The 16,948-nt window shown below is 35.3% G+C and overlaps 2 protein-coding genes across 27 annotated transcripts in view; one reads left to right on the top strand and one right to left on the bottom strand.

Annotated features, from left to right (window-relative positions):
• FUBP1 (far upstream element binding protein 1) overlaps positions 1–16,948 on the top strand; it is a 51,311-nt gene that overhangs the window by 23,805 nt on the left and 10,558 nt on the right. For 7 of the 20 annotated variants that reach the window (XM_073788047.1, XM_073788051.1, XM_073788055.1 and 4 more), the window contains 3 exons: positions 4,802–4,861; positions 4,942–5,087; positions 7,716–7,762. In XM_073788047.1, the coding sequence (XP_073644148.1) occupies positions 4,802–4,861; positions 4,942–5,087; positions 7,716–7,762 (253 nt within the window). Of the gene's footprint in view, positions 1–4,801; positions 4,862–4,941; positions 5,088–5,470; positions 5,867–7,715; positions 7,763–8,665; positions 11,311–16,948 lie in introns of those variants that run through there. The other 13 variants (XM_073788058.1, XM_073788083.1, XM_073788074.1 and 10 more) reach the window with 7 other exon arrangements.
• NEXN (nexilin F-actin binding protein) overlaps positions 5,573–16,948 on the bottom strand; it is a 62,916-nt gene continuing 51,540 nt past the window's right edge. For 5 of the 7 annotated variants that reach the window (XM_019919280.3, XM_073788120.1, XM_073788117.1 and 2 more), the window contains 3 exons: positions 11,958–12,143; positions 11,342–11,699; positions 5,573–11,245 (listed from right to left, as the gene is read on the bottom strand). In XM_019919280.3, the coding sequence (XP_019774839.1) occupies positions 11,232–11,245; positions 11,342–11,699; positions 11,958–12,143 (558 nt within the window). In that variant the 3' untranslated portion in view covers positions 5,573–11,231. Of the gene's footprint in view, positions 11,700–11,957; positions 12,144–16,948 lie in introns of all 7 variants that reach the window. The other 2 variants (XM_019919281.3, XM_073788118.1) reach the window with 1 other exon arrangement.

The following is a 16,948-nucleotide window of genomic DNA, read 5'->3' on the forward strand; positions in this document are numbered from 1 at the left end:
TACAGTAAGAGAGTAACAACATTAATAGAACAGTTACAACAGTATATTGAATGAAAGTTACATGAATGTGATCTCTCTCTCAAAATACCTTGTACAAATTTAATGCCTTTTCCATCTTAACTAAGCAGCTAATCACGTACTGTTGCTGTAACCTGCATATTGAGGTGGGACAGCAAAACTTGGATGAATTTCTTTTTCCTCTACCACAATTTCACAGAAGATTTGTTCTTACATAGATCTTAGCGACCTCAGTCAGCATACGATTTTTTTCTTTCCTTATTAAATGGAGAACTTCTAACTTTTTCACTTAAAGGAAAAGGCGTCTCTTTGTCCTATCCAAATTTGCCAGCATCACTATTCTTGGACTTCAGGGCCATTATTAAGTAAAATAAGGGTTACTTGGACACATAAGCACTGCAGTACCAGGACAGTCAATCTTTTAAGCAAGATGGCTGCTGAGTGACTTAACTGGTGGGATATGCTAGACAAAGGGACAGTATGAGATTTCATCATGCTCCTCGGGATGGTGCGCAATCTAAAACTTACGAATTGTTCATTTAATATTTTCAGGCTACGGTTGACCACAGGTCACTTCACTGCAGAAAGCAAAACCGTGGTTGGGATTCTTTCTATTCACTGACACTTAGATGTGCACATTGTAAAACAGGTCACACAACTACAAAGTGGTGGAACCAGACTTTGAACTCTTAAGAAAGTCTAAGTCCCAAGCCTGTCTCCTGAATTTGCATTTTTCAGGAACCATTTCAAACCTGATGTTATACTTCCGGACAGACCGGGTTTTTTTCAGATGCTTATTCTCAGTCATTCAAAATTAACACACTTACACCATAGCCAGTTGTCACAAACAGAAGCTAATAAGATAAACTTGCTCATTCTTTACTGATACAGAAAGTATCTATAGGTGATAGTTTTGTCATAAGGTACAGTCTACTTGTGATTCTCAACGTAAATTTCAGTGTTCTTTGCCATAACACCATGTTTGAAGATCCTCCTAACCCCCACCTTCTTTTCACTTGAATGTTTTTCTGTAGCAGCACAATGATAAGCTATTAATTTTATGAGCTAAGTGAACTGGTTGAGTGATTCCCCCTTACATGTAAATCTTAAATAATGTTAGGTTGTCAGGTCTTTAATGATAGCTACAAGGTCCATATATTTTTCCTGTATATAAGTCTTTTTTTGTTTTTTGTTTTGTAAAGGATTGATTGCTTAACTACTTTGATTTCTTCTAGGTGCATTGCTTGTCCTTAAGATCTTTTTAGGATAACTACAAATAAGAAACCTTAAAGCATCAAACTAATCAGTTCAATCTTTTGATGTTTTTAAATGGAAGGGAAAGAAAGGGGTAATAAAATATCAGGGAGAGAGAAAGATCTTTATCTCTAAGTCAAACTCCCTTATTTGGGAAGATGGAGTTTTACTCTTCCAAGTGGCATAGGTAGGATTTCCTAGGACCCTGGATGTCCTGATTTCTTTTTTTTTTTTTTCTTTTTTGTGTATCTATTGCAGTTTTTGGGTTTGCTGTTCCCATGAGGTTTGTTGTTTTTTTTTTCCCCACACACACGCACTGTATTTTATTTTTACAAGAGATAAATAAACTAACACCAGGCATTGTAAATGGATGACCACAACAAAAGCAACAATGATTATAATTATCAAACACGAAACACACTCATACTATGTCATAATACTGACATTCAGTCCAGTAAGGATGTCCTGATTTCTAATCCAGTGCCCTCGTCACCAAACGAGGGAGACTGTCTCAGCTTTTGAAGCCATTTCAGCTTTTTCTGTTAAGAACAGAAAATCCCCACTGACACTGTAGATTTGTCAGCTTATTAATAAAAGTCTGTTGAGGGCTTCCCTGGTGACGCAGTGGTTGAGAGTCCGCCTGCCGATGCAGGGGACACGGGTTCGTGCCCCGGTCCGGGAAAATCCCACATGCTGCGGAGCGACTGGGCCCGTGAGCCATGGCCGCTGAGCCTGTGTGTCTGGAGCCTGTGCTCAACAACGGGAGAGGCCACAACAGTGAGAGGCCCGCTTCCCGCAAAAAAAAAGTCTGTTGAAACAGATGAGTTTTTTAAATTAGTTTTGTTTTCTGAAACAATTGTAAATTCCCTAGATTAGCATGAAGAGAACTTAAGAGAGAAATTCTTAAAGATGAGATTCTGGAGGATTAAAGATGGAAACTTTAAGGAATTCATATCGCTGTCCTATACGGAATGACAGCAGTCTAGATGTGGGTGCTTTTGAAGCTAGAATGAAGGGAACTTTTGTAAAAAAGTAAACACCCTAAAGAGAAATAGGGTTTCAGAATAGAGACAGGCAGTTTCTATTTGGAGGAAAGTAAATGAAGGCATTTTGGGATAAGTTTGACTTGAGGCAGAGTCCCTTTTAATGTTAAGCACTGATATGGTGGACTCTGAACCCTTAGCATATGGTACCTAGCCTAAAAGAGCCAGGTGAGAGTGGTTGTGGGAAAGATGCAGGTGTGTGGAGAAATAACTGAGGGTGAGGTGAAATCAAGCAAGACTGTCGCTTGGGCTGTAATAGAATGTTACATATGAACTCTAGGACAAGTCTTATCTCTTGAATGAAATGAAATTAAGACTTTATACATTGTAAAGTTACATGTAAATGTTAAGTATTGTTCTTCTAAATTATCTCATATCAAAACAATTTTTGAAACTGAGGAGAAGAATAAAGGGAACAAGTTAAGGATATGGCTTTCCAAAGGGCAAGAGGCTAGGGGAAGAGCCAAAACATAAATAGATTAGGTAGGAACAGTTCTTTTCCTGCTTTCACCTGGGCAAAAAGAATGACATTTGCCCTTCACATAGGAGTGGAATGAGTTTTTCTGTGGACGCTTTCAAGATTGGAATGTCAAATGCTGATGACTTACTTAACCAACTGTTTATTTTTCTTAGAGTCTAACATGTTTACTTTTAGCTTTCCACAGGGATATTTGAGTTCGGGATGGGGGGTGTTTTTCAGGGAACATTTGAGTTTGATGAATTTTCTTGATATGTCTCCCTGATATTGTTATTTTTTTGCCTCTAAAATATGAGTATCTCTTAACAATGAGGTTTAGTTCCATTTGTAAACCTGAAGTGGAAAGTGTTGCTGTCTTAAATAAGTTTGGCTTCAAGTCAGCAAGTTTTCAAGTGTGCAGTTTGTAAGAAAATGTTGTATGGTTTTATTACTATTGGTACCAAGATATTTGGCAGTTGTTTAAATACTGAAACTGGTTTTAGATTTACTTGAATTGTATCTCATAAGATCAAAATGTTAGACTCACTTCCTCTTTGAAAAGAGTATGGAAAACAAAGTGTGAGAATTTTGTTTACAGTATATGGGATTTCTCTGTGCTGTTGCCCATATAAGTAGGGGGGAGTTTCTTGCATTTTTTAAGTTAGTCACAAATCTTAAATTTTTATTTACTCAGTTGCTTTTATTCTTTGGCCAATTTTGTGATGGTGAATAGACCACTTTCTAAAACTATAAAGTTGCCTTTTTGGCAACATCTAACAGACAAAAACAGCTTTCTGCCAGTATTTTTTGTCTAGCTGTAATAATTTTATAAAAGATAAATTACAAACTAAATAAATTTTTTTTTCAAATAAAGGAGTTAAATAGGGAAACTCAGGTTCTCTTTCTCTCCAACTTTTTGTTTCAAATTTTTTTATACCTTCAGAAAATTGGAAAAATAGTACAGCGAACACCCATGTTTATATTTCCTATCCAGATTGACCATTTTCAAAAAGTTTGCAACATGTACTTTGTATGTATACTTTTTTTGGTGCCTGAGCCATTTCAAAGTAAGTTGCCAACTGTTGCTCTAAATAAATTTTCAATAATATCAACATATTTAAGTTTCCCTGGTTGTCAGAAAAAGTGTCTTTTGTAGCTATTTGTGTGTTGGGGGGGAGCTTGTTTTTGTTTTTTAAATCCAGAGACCATTCAAGGTTCATGCATCGCATTTGAGTATGTCTCTTTAGTCTCTTAATTCCAGAAAGTCACCTAGAAGAACGTACTTGCGCAAGCTGTTGAGCTTTGTGTTTCATTGATTTTGCTTCTTAGAACCTCTTCAGTAGTGATTATTCTTTATGTCCTTCATCAAGATATTTTTAATAAAATTGTGTTGTAATTTGGACACAGCATATTAAAACTTTAAATGTCATATTAAAAGATATCTTGAAGATTAGTGTTTATACATGTAGTTTATAGGTTACTTATCAGGAAACAAAAATGTTGGCCAGATCTTAAAATAATGAAGTCTTTAAATAATAGCTTTTAAGTGGGTTTTTTTCCCCCCAAAATGTTTTTTTCTCCACTGAAGATTTACATTTTATTTAAAATTTGTAGTGTAACAAATCCAAATGGATAAGAAAACAAAAGAAAAAAAATAGTGGGCCATCCATTCCTCCCAGCATCACCACTGGGGAACCGTGGACTGCTGTTCCAGACTGAATTTAGAGCATTAATTCTGTAATTAAATCGAGATTATGCCTAAATGTTTACCTATCTTAGTTAAAACTATGTGGATGGCTTTGTTTTTTATTAATAGTGATGCTCTAGAACTAAAAGTTACGATTAGTATAGGGCAAAAAGAAAATAAAAGAGCATTTAGATTTTTTTTTTTAATTACAGAGTAGTTTTCTGACACTAATGAATATTTAAAATAAAACAGGAGCAATTCTGACCCTCTGTGCTTTTGTTTTTATAACCTGTACTTACAGTGGATATAATTTTGTATTAAAATTTAGGGGGTTTTTTTTAGGTCAACAAGGGCAGACACAAGATTATTCAAAGGCTTGGGAGGAATATTACAAGAAGCAAGGTATTGTTTTTATTAGAACTGAGATTCTTTGGGGCTTTTAGTTGTGGTTACAGCAACAAAGTTGTTTTGTTTTCTCAAAGGTCAAGCAGTTCCTGCCCCTACTGGTGCTCCACCAGGTGGTCAGCCAGATTATAGTGCAGCCTGGGCTGAGTACTATAGACAACAAGCAGCCTACTACGCCCAGACAAGTCCCCAGGGAATGCCACAGCATCCTCCAGCACCTCAGGTATAATAAATTTGCTAATGTGTTGATTTCAACTCCAGTCCTGTTTTCTGCATGTTTACTGTTGTCTGGGATTATGTTTGCCTTTTAAATTTTTATCAGGCAAAGTATAACTAAATGAAGTACTGTGGTATATTGTTTGGGTTTTTTTGTTTGTTTGTTTGTTTTTTACAATGCTTTCTGGCATCTGAGTGCTAGATATCTCTATAATGCCTTTGATTTTAAAAATAAATTTTTTTCCCCCAGGGATTTGCAAATCATGCAAGAAGCCACCACCATTTATATTAACCAGTTTTTCTTTCTTAAAGGATTCACTCCTGAGTTAGCTCCATTTAAAGGATTTTCTTTAACTTTTTGTGTATTTCTTATGTATCTCTTCTGCACAGGGCCAATAATAAGAAGTGGACAATACAGTATTTGCTTCATTGTGTGGGGGAAAAAAACCTTTGTTAAATATATGGATGCAGACGGCTTGATGAAGATCTTAATTTTGTTTTTGGTTTAAAATAGTGTTTTTTCTTTCTTTCTTTCTTTCTTTTTTTTCTTTTTTTTTTTTTGAAAATGTACAAAATATCTATCACTACTGATAGGAGGTTAATATTTCTGTGTAGAAATGAAAATTGGTTTGTTTTTAGTATTTAGTGTAGATGTACACATTCCAGCAAATGTATTTGCAACTATTATGTGGTCAATGCTTTGTGATATAAATGTACTTTTTTCAATGTATACTTTCACTTTTAAAATGCCTGTTTTGTGCTTTACAATAAATGATATGAAACCTCCTGTGTCGGTAAGTTGGATATGTGGGTATTTAAAGGATTCATAATTTCTTAGCAATGATAAATTAAGATACATATACACAAATATATAAGCTTTCCCCATGAAATATTAATTTGAGTTTTTAAACACTGGCATGTTTTTTTCCCCCTTGCAGTATAGTAGTAGATTGGAGGATCTTTTCCATTTATTGTATTTGGCTGTTTCAGCACAAGTAATCCTGATATCTTCATTTTTTTCCCCTTCTGTTTGATTAAAAACTGCATGTGTGTACAGTGATCTTTTGGCATACTTCCATTGCATTAACAGTGAAATTTCCTTTTATACATGACCACTGTTTCAGACCTGTACTGCTGCTATAACAGTTAACCTTTCTGTTTTTAATTTGATAATTACTTGATTTCCAAGACTGTTTCAGTTTTCGGATAGTGAATATGAGTAGTCTATAATAAGAACAGTTTTTTCATGTAAAGCAGCTCTTGCAAATGTATACAATATTAGAGTGTTTCTTTCTAAATTTAGGGTAGAAAAAGTAGTAGTGTGCAAAAAGTATAGCTACAGTGCATCTGCCATTGAAACATTATTGGGGTATGAAAATGTTCAAGTTTTTTTTTTCTTTTTTTTCTTTTTGCAGTATAGATAAGCTTTGTTTTGTAAATGCACAAGTCCAATCATTGAATCAACTTAATTTTTTTATGTACTTAAAATCATTTTATTACTCTATAACACTCATGCTGAAGTTCTGATATTTTGTTGAAATCCATTGTTTTACTCTTTGCATATTTGTTGGCTCTTTGCATATTAATATATTAGACTACATGCAAATACAGTCTGTCTTGCCATTGTCTGTTGAAGTGCAGGTTTGATCCAGCCAGTATAGAACTAGCTCTGTAGGGGTGAGGAGGACTGTGCTGTGTATCATCCTTGATTGTGTTCCTTCAAGGAGCATTGCACTGTAAGTACATCAGAATGACAAATTGATGAACTGCAACAGTATCTTTTTGTCAATGTTCCACATAATGCAAATGCCATACTTTGTGTGAATATTATGTTGGAATACAGTGCTTATATCTTGGAAAACCATAACTGCTTCTTAATTTAACGTAGAATAATTCATAGGTCTGTATTTTTTTTTAAAGTGAGCTTAATGGGTAAGTATTTTTGATATGCTTTAGCTATAGCTAAAGAAAACTGATCATTAACAAAGTTGAATAGTATTACTCATTGGTGCTCCTAAAATATATTGTTTTTCAGTGTAAAACATGCATATCTTATATATTAATATGAAAGACTTGAAATGTATCAGACAGAGTGGTTTTCAGTTTGCAAATATTAAGCAATGTAGTGGTTTTAACACCATTTCCTATATATATATATATATATATATATATACTAGTTCTTTCATTGGTGGGGGAGCACCATTTGCTGTTCTGAATATACTATAAAGAAAGATGTGCAAGGACATAAATGTTGAGATTACTTATAGGGTAGAAAATAGCAGTACAGTTCATTGTAGATGTTTTGAAATGTTGTTTGACTGTTTTATAGAACCTAGAGTGACTTCCCTTACCCTTATTTAGATATGGATATGTAGTTCTAGCTTCAAGTTTAATAGTTAAGGAGTTATCTGTTATCTTTAAGAGTAGGGTATTGATGTGAACAGTTTCAGTATTTTGCATGATACTGTTTTATAGATGAACTTTTAGGAAAGTGGTACATTTATTAATTAAACTGAAGAGATAGTTCAGTTGGATTCAATATCATAACTCACAAATTGGAGGCTGTTGATTTTGATTCATTTAAGGTTTAAAATCTTTATTAATTGCAAACAGTGCAATTATTTATACTTCACAGTGCCTTCCCAGACCTTCCACCTTAGGTTCTGCTGCAAAAAGCAACAGGTAAGCACAACCTAAGGACATATATAAATAAATATTTCAGTACATTAATGTTGTCCCTGTGAGGTTTTTGTGGTTGTGTATTCAAAAGCAATCTGCTACTGCTTCCCCAAAGTGTATTTTGTTATTTATGCTACCATTTCAGTGGAAAGTCTTTAAGTTGTTCAAACAACTGTTTACATTTCTGGGTAATGTTTTTTATTTTAATTTTTTAAATTAAAATGAGAAAAAATGATGAGTAGATTGCTGCTGTAATTAAACTACATCCGAACTTTTCCCAAATATAGAAGAATTGTTAAAATTTTAAAAAGGACAGTTACATAGTTTTCAGGATTTAGGAAATCATTTGGTCAGACACTTCAACAGCCTTCACAATCTGTTTATGATTGACAAGACATTTTCTTTGCCCTCCAAAGCTATGGAGTCTTTATTTTTTTTCTTATTCTTGAACTGTAGTAATTCAGTAAGGACATTATGGGTCAAGAATTTCATTATGACTTTTTTTTTTTAGACAATTCAGTTTTCATAACTTTTTTATATACACTGAAAAAGGAAAAAATTATAAGAAATACTGGCAGTAAGTTTTGGTAAAGGCATGTGCATCAGTGAAATGTTAACTGTATAGCAAATAACCTTTCATAATCTGTATAGCAACCAATATTTTTCTGGTTTATAATACTTTAATAACTGACGCTGCATTTTATTTTTTGCCAGTTTAAAATGTTTGTGTGTTCTTATAGATGATTTTAACTGGTACATATTTTGAGTTAAGATGAATGTATTAAAGCAGCATCATATCAGTTTTGTTTATTCGATTTCTAAAATGTGCTGATCCTTTTAAAACTCCTGCTTATCTTTGCAACAAAGAAAAATATTCAAAAATACTGCCTTCATTTTCACACACAGTGCTGAAGATGCTGCAAGCACCAAATCATAGCTCATAAAATCAGGTCCTGAGATAGTTACCCATAAGAGGAATCCTTTGAGTGTATGCCATTGGTGAGCCGATGAGCATGGACCATAGAAGGGCTCAATGTAGAAGGTAAAATTGGCAAATCATAATTGAGAAAAATGAAATGTTTTCCCATACATAATATATGGTATAGGGTGTAATGTACCTGCTTTGATCACTTTTCATTTTAAAGTGCTATTCACTTGATCTTAAATGTTCCATGAACTGTTAAATTTTGAAAGTCATGTAGTTATTGCACCACATTTATGTGTGTGTATGTGTGTTTTAATAGTCAATGATAGGTATGTTAAGATTGATATTAAGGAGCTCTTTGAACCTTAAGAGCCTGTCAAGTTTTGGTTAGTTGTAGTTTGCATTTTTATAAAACAAAATACATATGAATGCTAATAGATATTGGGGCATTGTTTCTATCTCATGAGAATTTTTTTTTATTCATTATCATAAGCCTTCACTGATACTGCAAGCATTTTTTAAATGGCGCTAATCTTAACCTTGAAATAAATGGAAAGCAGAAAAGGTGAGCCAGTTGATTTGAATGCAATGGATGTTAGGAGTGGTAGAAAGAATGTTTAGCTTGAAATTGATTTATTTTATTTAGCACTTAAACTTGACAATGTGTTTTTGTTTTTAAGATTTCTTAGTGTGGTAGTACTTAGAATTCTTATGGTTTGATGTTTCTTTTAGAAATGGGAAGTATACTTTCATTTTTAATTAATGAAAATGGTTTTAATACTAAAACTAGTGGTTTAATACTAGTTGTTTATGAGCATTGTAAAATACATCCTTAGACAGATACCTTAGTAGTTAATTACAGGAGTGGGTTTGGATAGGAGTGAACAGAGTACCTTAAGAGGGAAATAGAAATGTATTCAAAGTGATAACATTTGTTTGAATACTCTGCCAGGAGAACCACTTCTGCCTGCAAAGTTATGTTGTCTAGAATAAGGTTGTAGAAATTACTAATTAATGAAGATGTCTTTATTTTCTGAAAATTCTGCCTCACTTTAAAATGTATTTTAACAATACCTAGTTAAAGATAATTTTGACTCTGAAAATAACCTTAGTTTTTGTTTAGTCACTTGAGTTTTCTTGCCACAGTAAACTTTTGAGGGATTTTTTTAAATTGGTGCTTTTAAGAAAGCAAATAAGTCCCAGGATTTTATTTTCTTCAGTGATACCCCTATAGAAACTCTTAAATGTATTTGCACATATATATATATTTTTTCTTATGCATGCTCAATGCATTTTCGTCCTGAGAAAAGTGTTCTCTACAGAAACTACCCGTGTAAAAAGAAGATTGGCTTAAAATGGCTACTGTGATGGGAACAGTGTCTTAGGGAGATGCAGCTTGGACTTGAGGTAAATTGAATACTTTACAAACTGTGGTTTAGAGTTTGCTTTAATACCATTGTATGTAAAAGGGTACATGATTGCTGTAATTTTGTATTGATCATGGTTTCCTCAATAAAAAAATAAATGTACATTGGTGAATATTATAAGGGAATGTTCGTCTCTTTTCTAAAATACTGAAAGACTTTTTTTTAAATACAGAAGTGACTTTATTATGGGTTTACATTGTAAAATAAAATTGTCTTCCAGACAATTAAAATATAAAACAACTTGATTAGTACATGGTTGCTAATTATTTACAAACTCACTTTAAAAACTCAAAATTGAAGATTGTGCCATTTTTCCCTAAATCTAATTCTAGATCTTGAAATCTTTGATTATGTTGAAATTGTTTTCTCCTGCATAAACTATTAATACAAAGTTTTCTCATTAAAATATAATTTGTTCAGGCAAGGTCACAACATAAATTTGCTTTTATAAGCTTGAATATATATCACACACATTTGAAAAGTACGTTTGATATTCTCAACACTCAGAACTCTGTATTAGGCAGTGGTTTCCATCACATTTGCTCTGGCAGTTGTTTCTTAAAAGTCTTTAGTTTTTTTGTTTTCTCCACACACAGGGAGAAATGACACCCCTACCTCCTCATATCTCTGCTTCAGAAAGACTCTGAAACTGCAACAACCAAAATGATAAACTACTGAGGAAAAAAGCCCACTCAAATTGATAGGTTCCAAATTCCTTAACTCAGCTATTTCAGACTAATTTTAGGTGTGCGTAGCTCATAAGTGTTATCCTTTCATGCAAAATATGTCCGATTTATGATTTTTTTAAACATCATTGCTGTAAACATGGGAAATACGCAGCCTTTGTATGGGTTCTGATAGAAATAATTGAGTAAATTTCCCACTTGGCCTTATTAAATTACACACCAACGTATACTGCGTAATGTGAATCTGGTGCTCATTTGAAAAGGAAGGAGGTACTTTTCAGACGAGCTTGTGTTGTGAAGACTGTTGGGGAAAGGAATGAGGAGTCAGCATAGTGGCACTTCCAGTTTCCTTTTCTGGCCCCGCCACAGAAAGGATGGATGCAGTAAGAAAGTCGGAGAGAGAGGGTGTGTGTTCCAGGGAGAGGGAAGGGGACCTAGTAGTCGTCAGCTAAAAAAGAGAGAAGAAAAGTGATTTTTTTTTTTTAAAGGAAAACATTTTTAAATAGAATAAAAGTTCTAGATTCAAAGAGTGATTAATTCTTACTTTCAATGGTAAGAATGCAGGTACTAGCTGCAGAGCCTTTATTGTTCACTGCTTTACACATATACTCTCCTTCATCTTCTGGGAAAGTTTCTGGTAAATAAAGACAGTAAGTTTCTCCTCTTTCAATATATTGATAGTCTTCTCCATCCTGCAATATTTCTCCTTCAAACCACCATGTAATTTCTGGTTTGGGTTCTCCTGTTACTTTAACAGTAAATCTAACTGGCTCACTGTCTACAACCGATGTGTTTTTTAGAGGCTTCTTAAACCACGGAGCTCCTGATCTGGTTTGCGCTTCATCTTCAATGGTGGAGCCATTCATGTTGCTACCCTCTTCTTCCTCCTCCTCTTCTCTTTTCTATAATAAAATAAGTGCATTCAAGTTGGCATTTATACTGTAGTACTATTTTCAGGACAGTGGTTTAGTAATAGAATTTGGAGGTAAATATATTTTCCCCCCCAAAGTAAAGAACGTGTAAGTATGCTTACTACAAAGTATTTTATAAAACATTTCAATTACTTGAAAACTATTAAAATTTTTTTAATACCTCTTCATAAAACTTCATTGTCTTTAAAAAGTCATCTTTGGAAAATAAAGGAAATATAAGCCTGGTACCTTTTGTAGTGCTGCATCAATTTCCTTTTGTTCAAACTGCATGCGTAATAACTTTTGCTCTTCAATTCTTCTTTGTTCTTCTTCTTCTCTTGCCTTAGCCATTCGTTCAAATCTAGCTTTCATATTCACTTTATGAGTAAATGGAGCCTCACTTTTTTTTGCAGGCTTGATATCAACATCTTCTTCCTTTAAAAAAATGGGCCAAGAATAAGAATTGTTGTCTAAAAACCAACAAGAACTGAGATGTTAATAGTTCTGAAGATGTCTAGGCACAAAATAATTAACATGTTTGGTTATGCCTATTTGCCACACTGCAGACATGGACATTTTCACTATCCCCCAATTTGGGAAAGATGAAAGTTTCATTTGTGAACTATTTTCTTAACTATTGGAATCCTTTTCTCCCAGTGTAAAGATCATACATTATCTCTGGAGTCCTGGTGTATTTATTTGCCCAACCAAATCTCAGTGCTTGTTGATAATGAGTAACAGAAAAGGGTGAGGATATGATACATTGTTAACAATTATTAAAATACTTCCTTCTCGTTAGAGTCTCCATATCACTCTTCACCCTACTACATAATACAGAAATGTAATTTCTGTTATTTCCCACTTCATGATTTCTTTCCTCGCTCCTCTTTGTTAATAACTGAGATGAATTCCATTCAACAAATAATTTATTGATGGGCAATGGCAAAGAATGTTTTCAGGGAGAATAAACAGGAAGACAACTATTGAAAGAGGCAATGGTGGAACTTGGGGAAATCATTGAGGTGAAGTATGGTTCTGAGTCAGTCTGTTTAGGGGTGAGAGCTGGAAGCCATGAAAATAAGGGGGTAATTTAAGAGCAGAATTTAAACTGTCAGATAGTGTGAGTCTGTAAAACCAGTTTGGTGATGATGAGATCACTCACTGGCCTTTTGATAGCAGTTTTAGTAGAGTGGGGTCTTATGGGTACAGTTAATCCATGGTTTCAAAAGTACTTTAGTTGTAGTCGACTCTTGGTTTCTAAACTACTTAGACTCTTGTGGGTCTATCTGGAAATGCCACCACTTCATATTTCACTGTACTATGAGGAAATTGCTTCCAGGTACCACGTGCAACAATAAAGGAAATTTTGAAACAAGCTGTAAAATAACTGCCTGTGTAAGAAAAATCTTGGTTCATCAATGTTTTACATTAGTTTGAGGTGTTGCACCACAGCTCCAATGAATGTAGAAGGAGGAGTTAAAAGTAAGTTGGATAGTTTTTCTGGTTCTCCTGAATCAAATTTTTATTTGATACTGGAAAGTGCTAGAACATCAGACACAACCAGAGACCTAATGGGTAAATTCTATTGTTAACGCCATTATTTAACCTTCAGTGGATAAACATAAAGCCTGACTACCATTATTGTTAATGAACAGTGTTGATATGATTATTATATTTAAAAGGTAGGGTAAAAAGTACATGTTAAACAATGGTTTGCTTGCTTAACAAGCAAAGTATTAAACTGCAGTTTTAATCTCAGCAGGCTTTTCTGAGACTTACGTGGAAAGAAAAATGGACCTCCTTTTTCAGACTTAAAACAGTTCATGTTATTCTTTGCTTACAAAATAAATCCTCAAGATAGGATGTTTCAGCAGGCACAATAACTGCTATTCTGACTGAATCCCTCCTGGTTAATAACTTGCCTTCTGAATTTTTGCATAAAATTTTGTGTCGGGCTTCCCTGGTGGCGCAGTGGTTGGGAGTCCGCCTGCCGCTGCAGGGGACCACGGGTTCGTGTCCTGATCCGGGAGGATCCCACATGCCGCGGAGCGGCTGGGCCCGTGAGCCATGGCCGCTGAGCCTGCGCGTCCGGAGCCTGTGCTCCGCAACGGGAGAGGCCACAACAGTGAGAGGCCCGCGTACCGCAAAAAAAAAAAGGATTCATAAGTTAACTGGGAGAAAGTTCATGAACAGTCTTTCAGTTATTGAGTACAGTTGCCTTTTGTTGAATCCCTGAAAAGCCAGGTTAAAAGTGTTTCCAGGAAATGAATCTACTAAGAGAGTCACGTTATAAATGGAATGATCTTTGTTCTAGAGTCTAGGTGCATTCTTAGCAGGGCATTGATACTCCCAGCATGTGGATATTACAGGCAACCGAAATAGGCAATGAATTTGGGATAAAAATGCAAGGAATGGTTTTGGAGTGCACCTTGTAAGATCTAGATAGAATGTCAAACTAAGGAAATTAAGTGGTTTACCTACCAAATGTTAGTACAGGTTAAGGGTTACAGGAGCTGGGACGGAATTCTTAGATTAGGTAAGGTTACATGAATGAGTTAGGCCTTGAAAGGTGTCTGGAACATAAAGAGAAGGTATTTTCTAAAGGAGGAAAACAAATATCAGATGGGAGGGGAAGATCCTACTCTGGAAGTTGATTATACTCTGCCAAAACTATGCTAACACAGGATCTCGGTGACCCTTAATCTAGGGGGATATGATAGGAGGAATGTCAGGTTCTACACAGGAAACTCAATTTATGACATCTTCATGGATTACAGAAGATCAGCCAGGTCCTAATCTCATATCCTTTTATACAAGAGTCAGTAATAGCATTAAAACCAGAAGCTACGTACCTCATTTATTTTACCTACAAATTTTATAGGACTAGGTATCACTGAGATTTCACTATCTTTTTAAAAAAAAAAAAAAGGAAGCACATGCATGCTTATTTAAATTCTTTACCTTCTGTGATTTGTCTCTAAAGGATCAACTGATCTTATGGCCCATCCGTCTTTAATGTTGGTGTTCTCCAGGGTTTTATCATTCACCTTCCAACTATTAACTCTCAAGATGGTTTTATCTACATCTATACTTTGAAACAATCTGTAGCTCCTGCCTCTTCCCTGAGCCCAGTACCTGTGTTTCAGACTGCCATTATCTTTCCAAATATAGCTCAAACTTCACAGGTCCAAAACAGTTTATTCACCCCTCCCTCCTCTCCTGACCTGAATTCTCTGTAGCATCATCTAGTTTCCCTGGTAATCTTGAAGCAATGTTAGGCTTCTCAGCAACCACCTGCCTGTAACTCAGTTTTGTTAAAGTTGGGTCAATTTTTCTCCCTTGCCCCCAACTTCATGACCATCTTCCAGTTTATCCTCCATGATCCCAGGATTCTGTAAACATAAGCCTTTTATCACTCTGTCTTAAAACTGATTATTTGGGCTTCCCTGGTGGCGCAGTGGTTAAGAATCCACCTGCCAATGCAGGGGACACGGGTTTGAGCCCTGGTCCGGGAAGACCCACATGCCGCGGAGCAACTAAACCCGTGCACCACTACTGAGCCTGCGCTCTAGGGCCCGCGAGCCACGAAGACCGTGCTCTGCAACAAGAGAAGCCACCGCAATAAGAAGCCCACGCACTGCAACGAAGAGTAGCTCCCACTTGCCGCAACTAGAGAAAGCCCGCGCGCAGCAACAAAGACCCAATGCAGCCCAAAAAAAACCCTGATTATTAACATTGTTCCCGGATTATAGTGCCCACAGGTTAAAAAGGCCCTTCAGCTAGCTGCAACCTAGTTTTACAACATTTTATCCTATCACCTATTACATGAACCTTTCCTTTGAACCTATTTTCCACTCTGCCAGATAAAGTTTTACAACATTCCTGTTGACTCACATTGTCCTTCCAATCTGGAATGCTTTCCCTCTTTAACTGAAACTTCTATTCAACCTTCACATTCAGCTAAAATGTCATTTTCTCAGCCCTGTTAAACATCTCCTAGGAATACTGATTCCATACTACTTGATCCCATAACACTAAATACATAACTATCTTAGCACTTAATGACAATTTTAATTAATTGTTTTCATACATCTCATTAGGCTGGATTTCTTGAAGGCATATTATATTCACTTTTATGTACCCAAAACTTAACATAGGGCCCAACATAGAAGATATTAAAAATAGCAATGGCATTAGTTTTTAGCTGTGACAAAATGGTTTATAACCCAGTCCCTAAGTCCTTATGTTTTTGTGTATGTTGCACTAAGTTCAGATGCATATCAATTTAATTGATATCTGGATGTTCTACAGCATCTCCATTTGTCTAGCTTGTGACCTCCCTTCCTACCAAACTCCTATGTTCCCCTATTACCTAGTATACCCAGTCACTTTGATTCCTCTCCACCACCATTTCCAAGCTAAGTCTTGCCAGTTTTGTATCCTACATACTTATCAGTCCTCTCCATTCCAGTTCTAGTTCAAATCCTCATGTTTTCTCTGACCACCCTGTACAAAATTGTACCACATAATCTATAGTCTTTTACCCTGCTTTGTTAATCTCCATAGCTTTTATTTACTACCCAATCATTGTTTCCATTCCCTGTCTCCTGCCCCACACCTGTTAGATTCTAAACACCATATGAGCGAGGACTGCAGGTTTATTCACCAATGTAGTCCCAGTGTCCAGAACAGTCTCCGGAACATAGTAGGCTTTCAAATAATTTTTTAATGCATAAGTCTAAAGCCATCTTTAGCTTCAGCATGATCTTGCGATAAAGATGCCTATTTGATAATATCATTCCATGTTTTAAAAATCCCTTCATTGCACCCCAATAAAACAAAGTTCCTTAATATGGCATCTAAGATGGGTCATCTTGCCTGTGCTTGCGTCTTCATCATCTCTTGCTGTGCTTGCACTCTACTTGTCTCAGTAATAATGAATTGCTTATAGTCCTGGAATTTGCCCATAGTTTCATCATTCTTTTTATTCACCAATCTCCTCTGAAGACCCTCCCAAATTCCCATACCTGTTTTATAGTTAAATGTATGACGAAAATCAATTTTTAGAAGAATATATGTTAAATATAACATAAAATGGCAATTTTGACAGAATAAGTTTTCCAGATCTTATTTAAACCAATATTCATAATCATGGAACTAGTCCTTAAGCTGGAATGGCCATTATAGGTCATCTAGTGAGTGCCTCCTTATTTTACATATGGAGGTACTTCAAATTCATG

This window comes from Tursiops truncatus, chromosome 1 (assembly GCF_011762595.2).
Source record: "Tursiops truncatus isolate mTurTru1 chromosome 1, mTurTru1.mat.Y, whole genome shotgun sequence".
In the NCBI taxonomy this organism is placed as follows: domain Eukaryota; kingdom Metazoa; phylum Chordata; class Mammalia; order Artiodactyla; family Delphinidae; genus Tursiops; species Tursiops truncatus.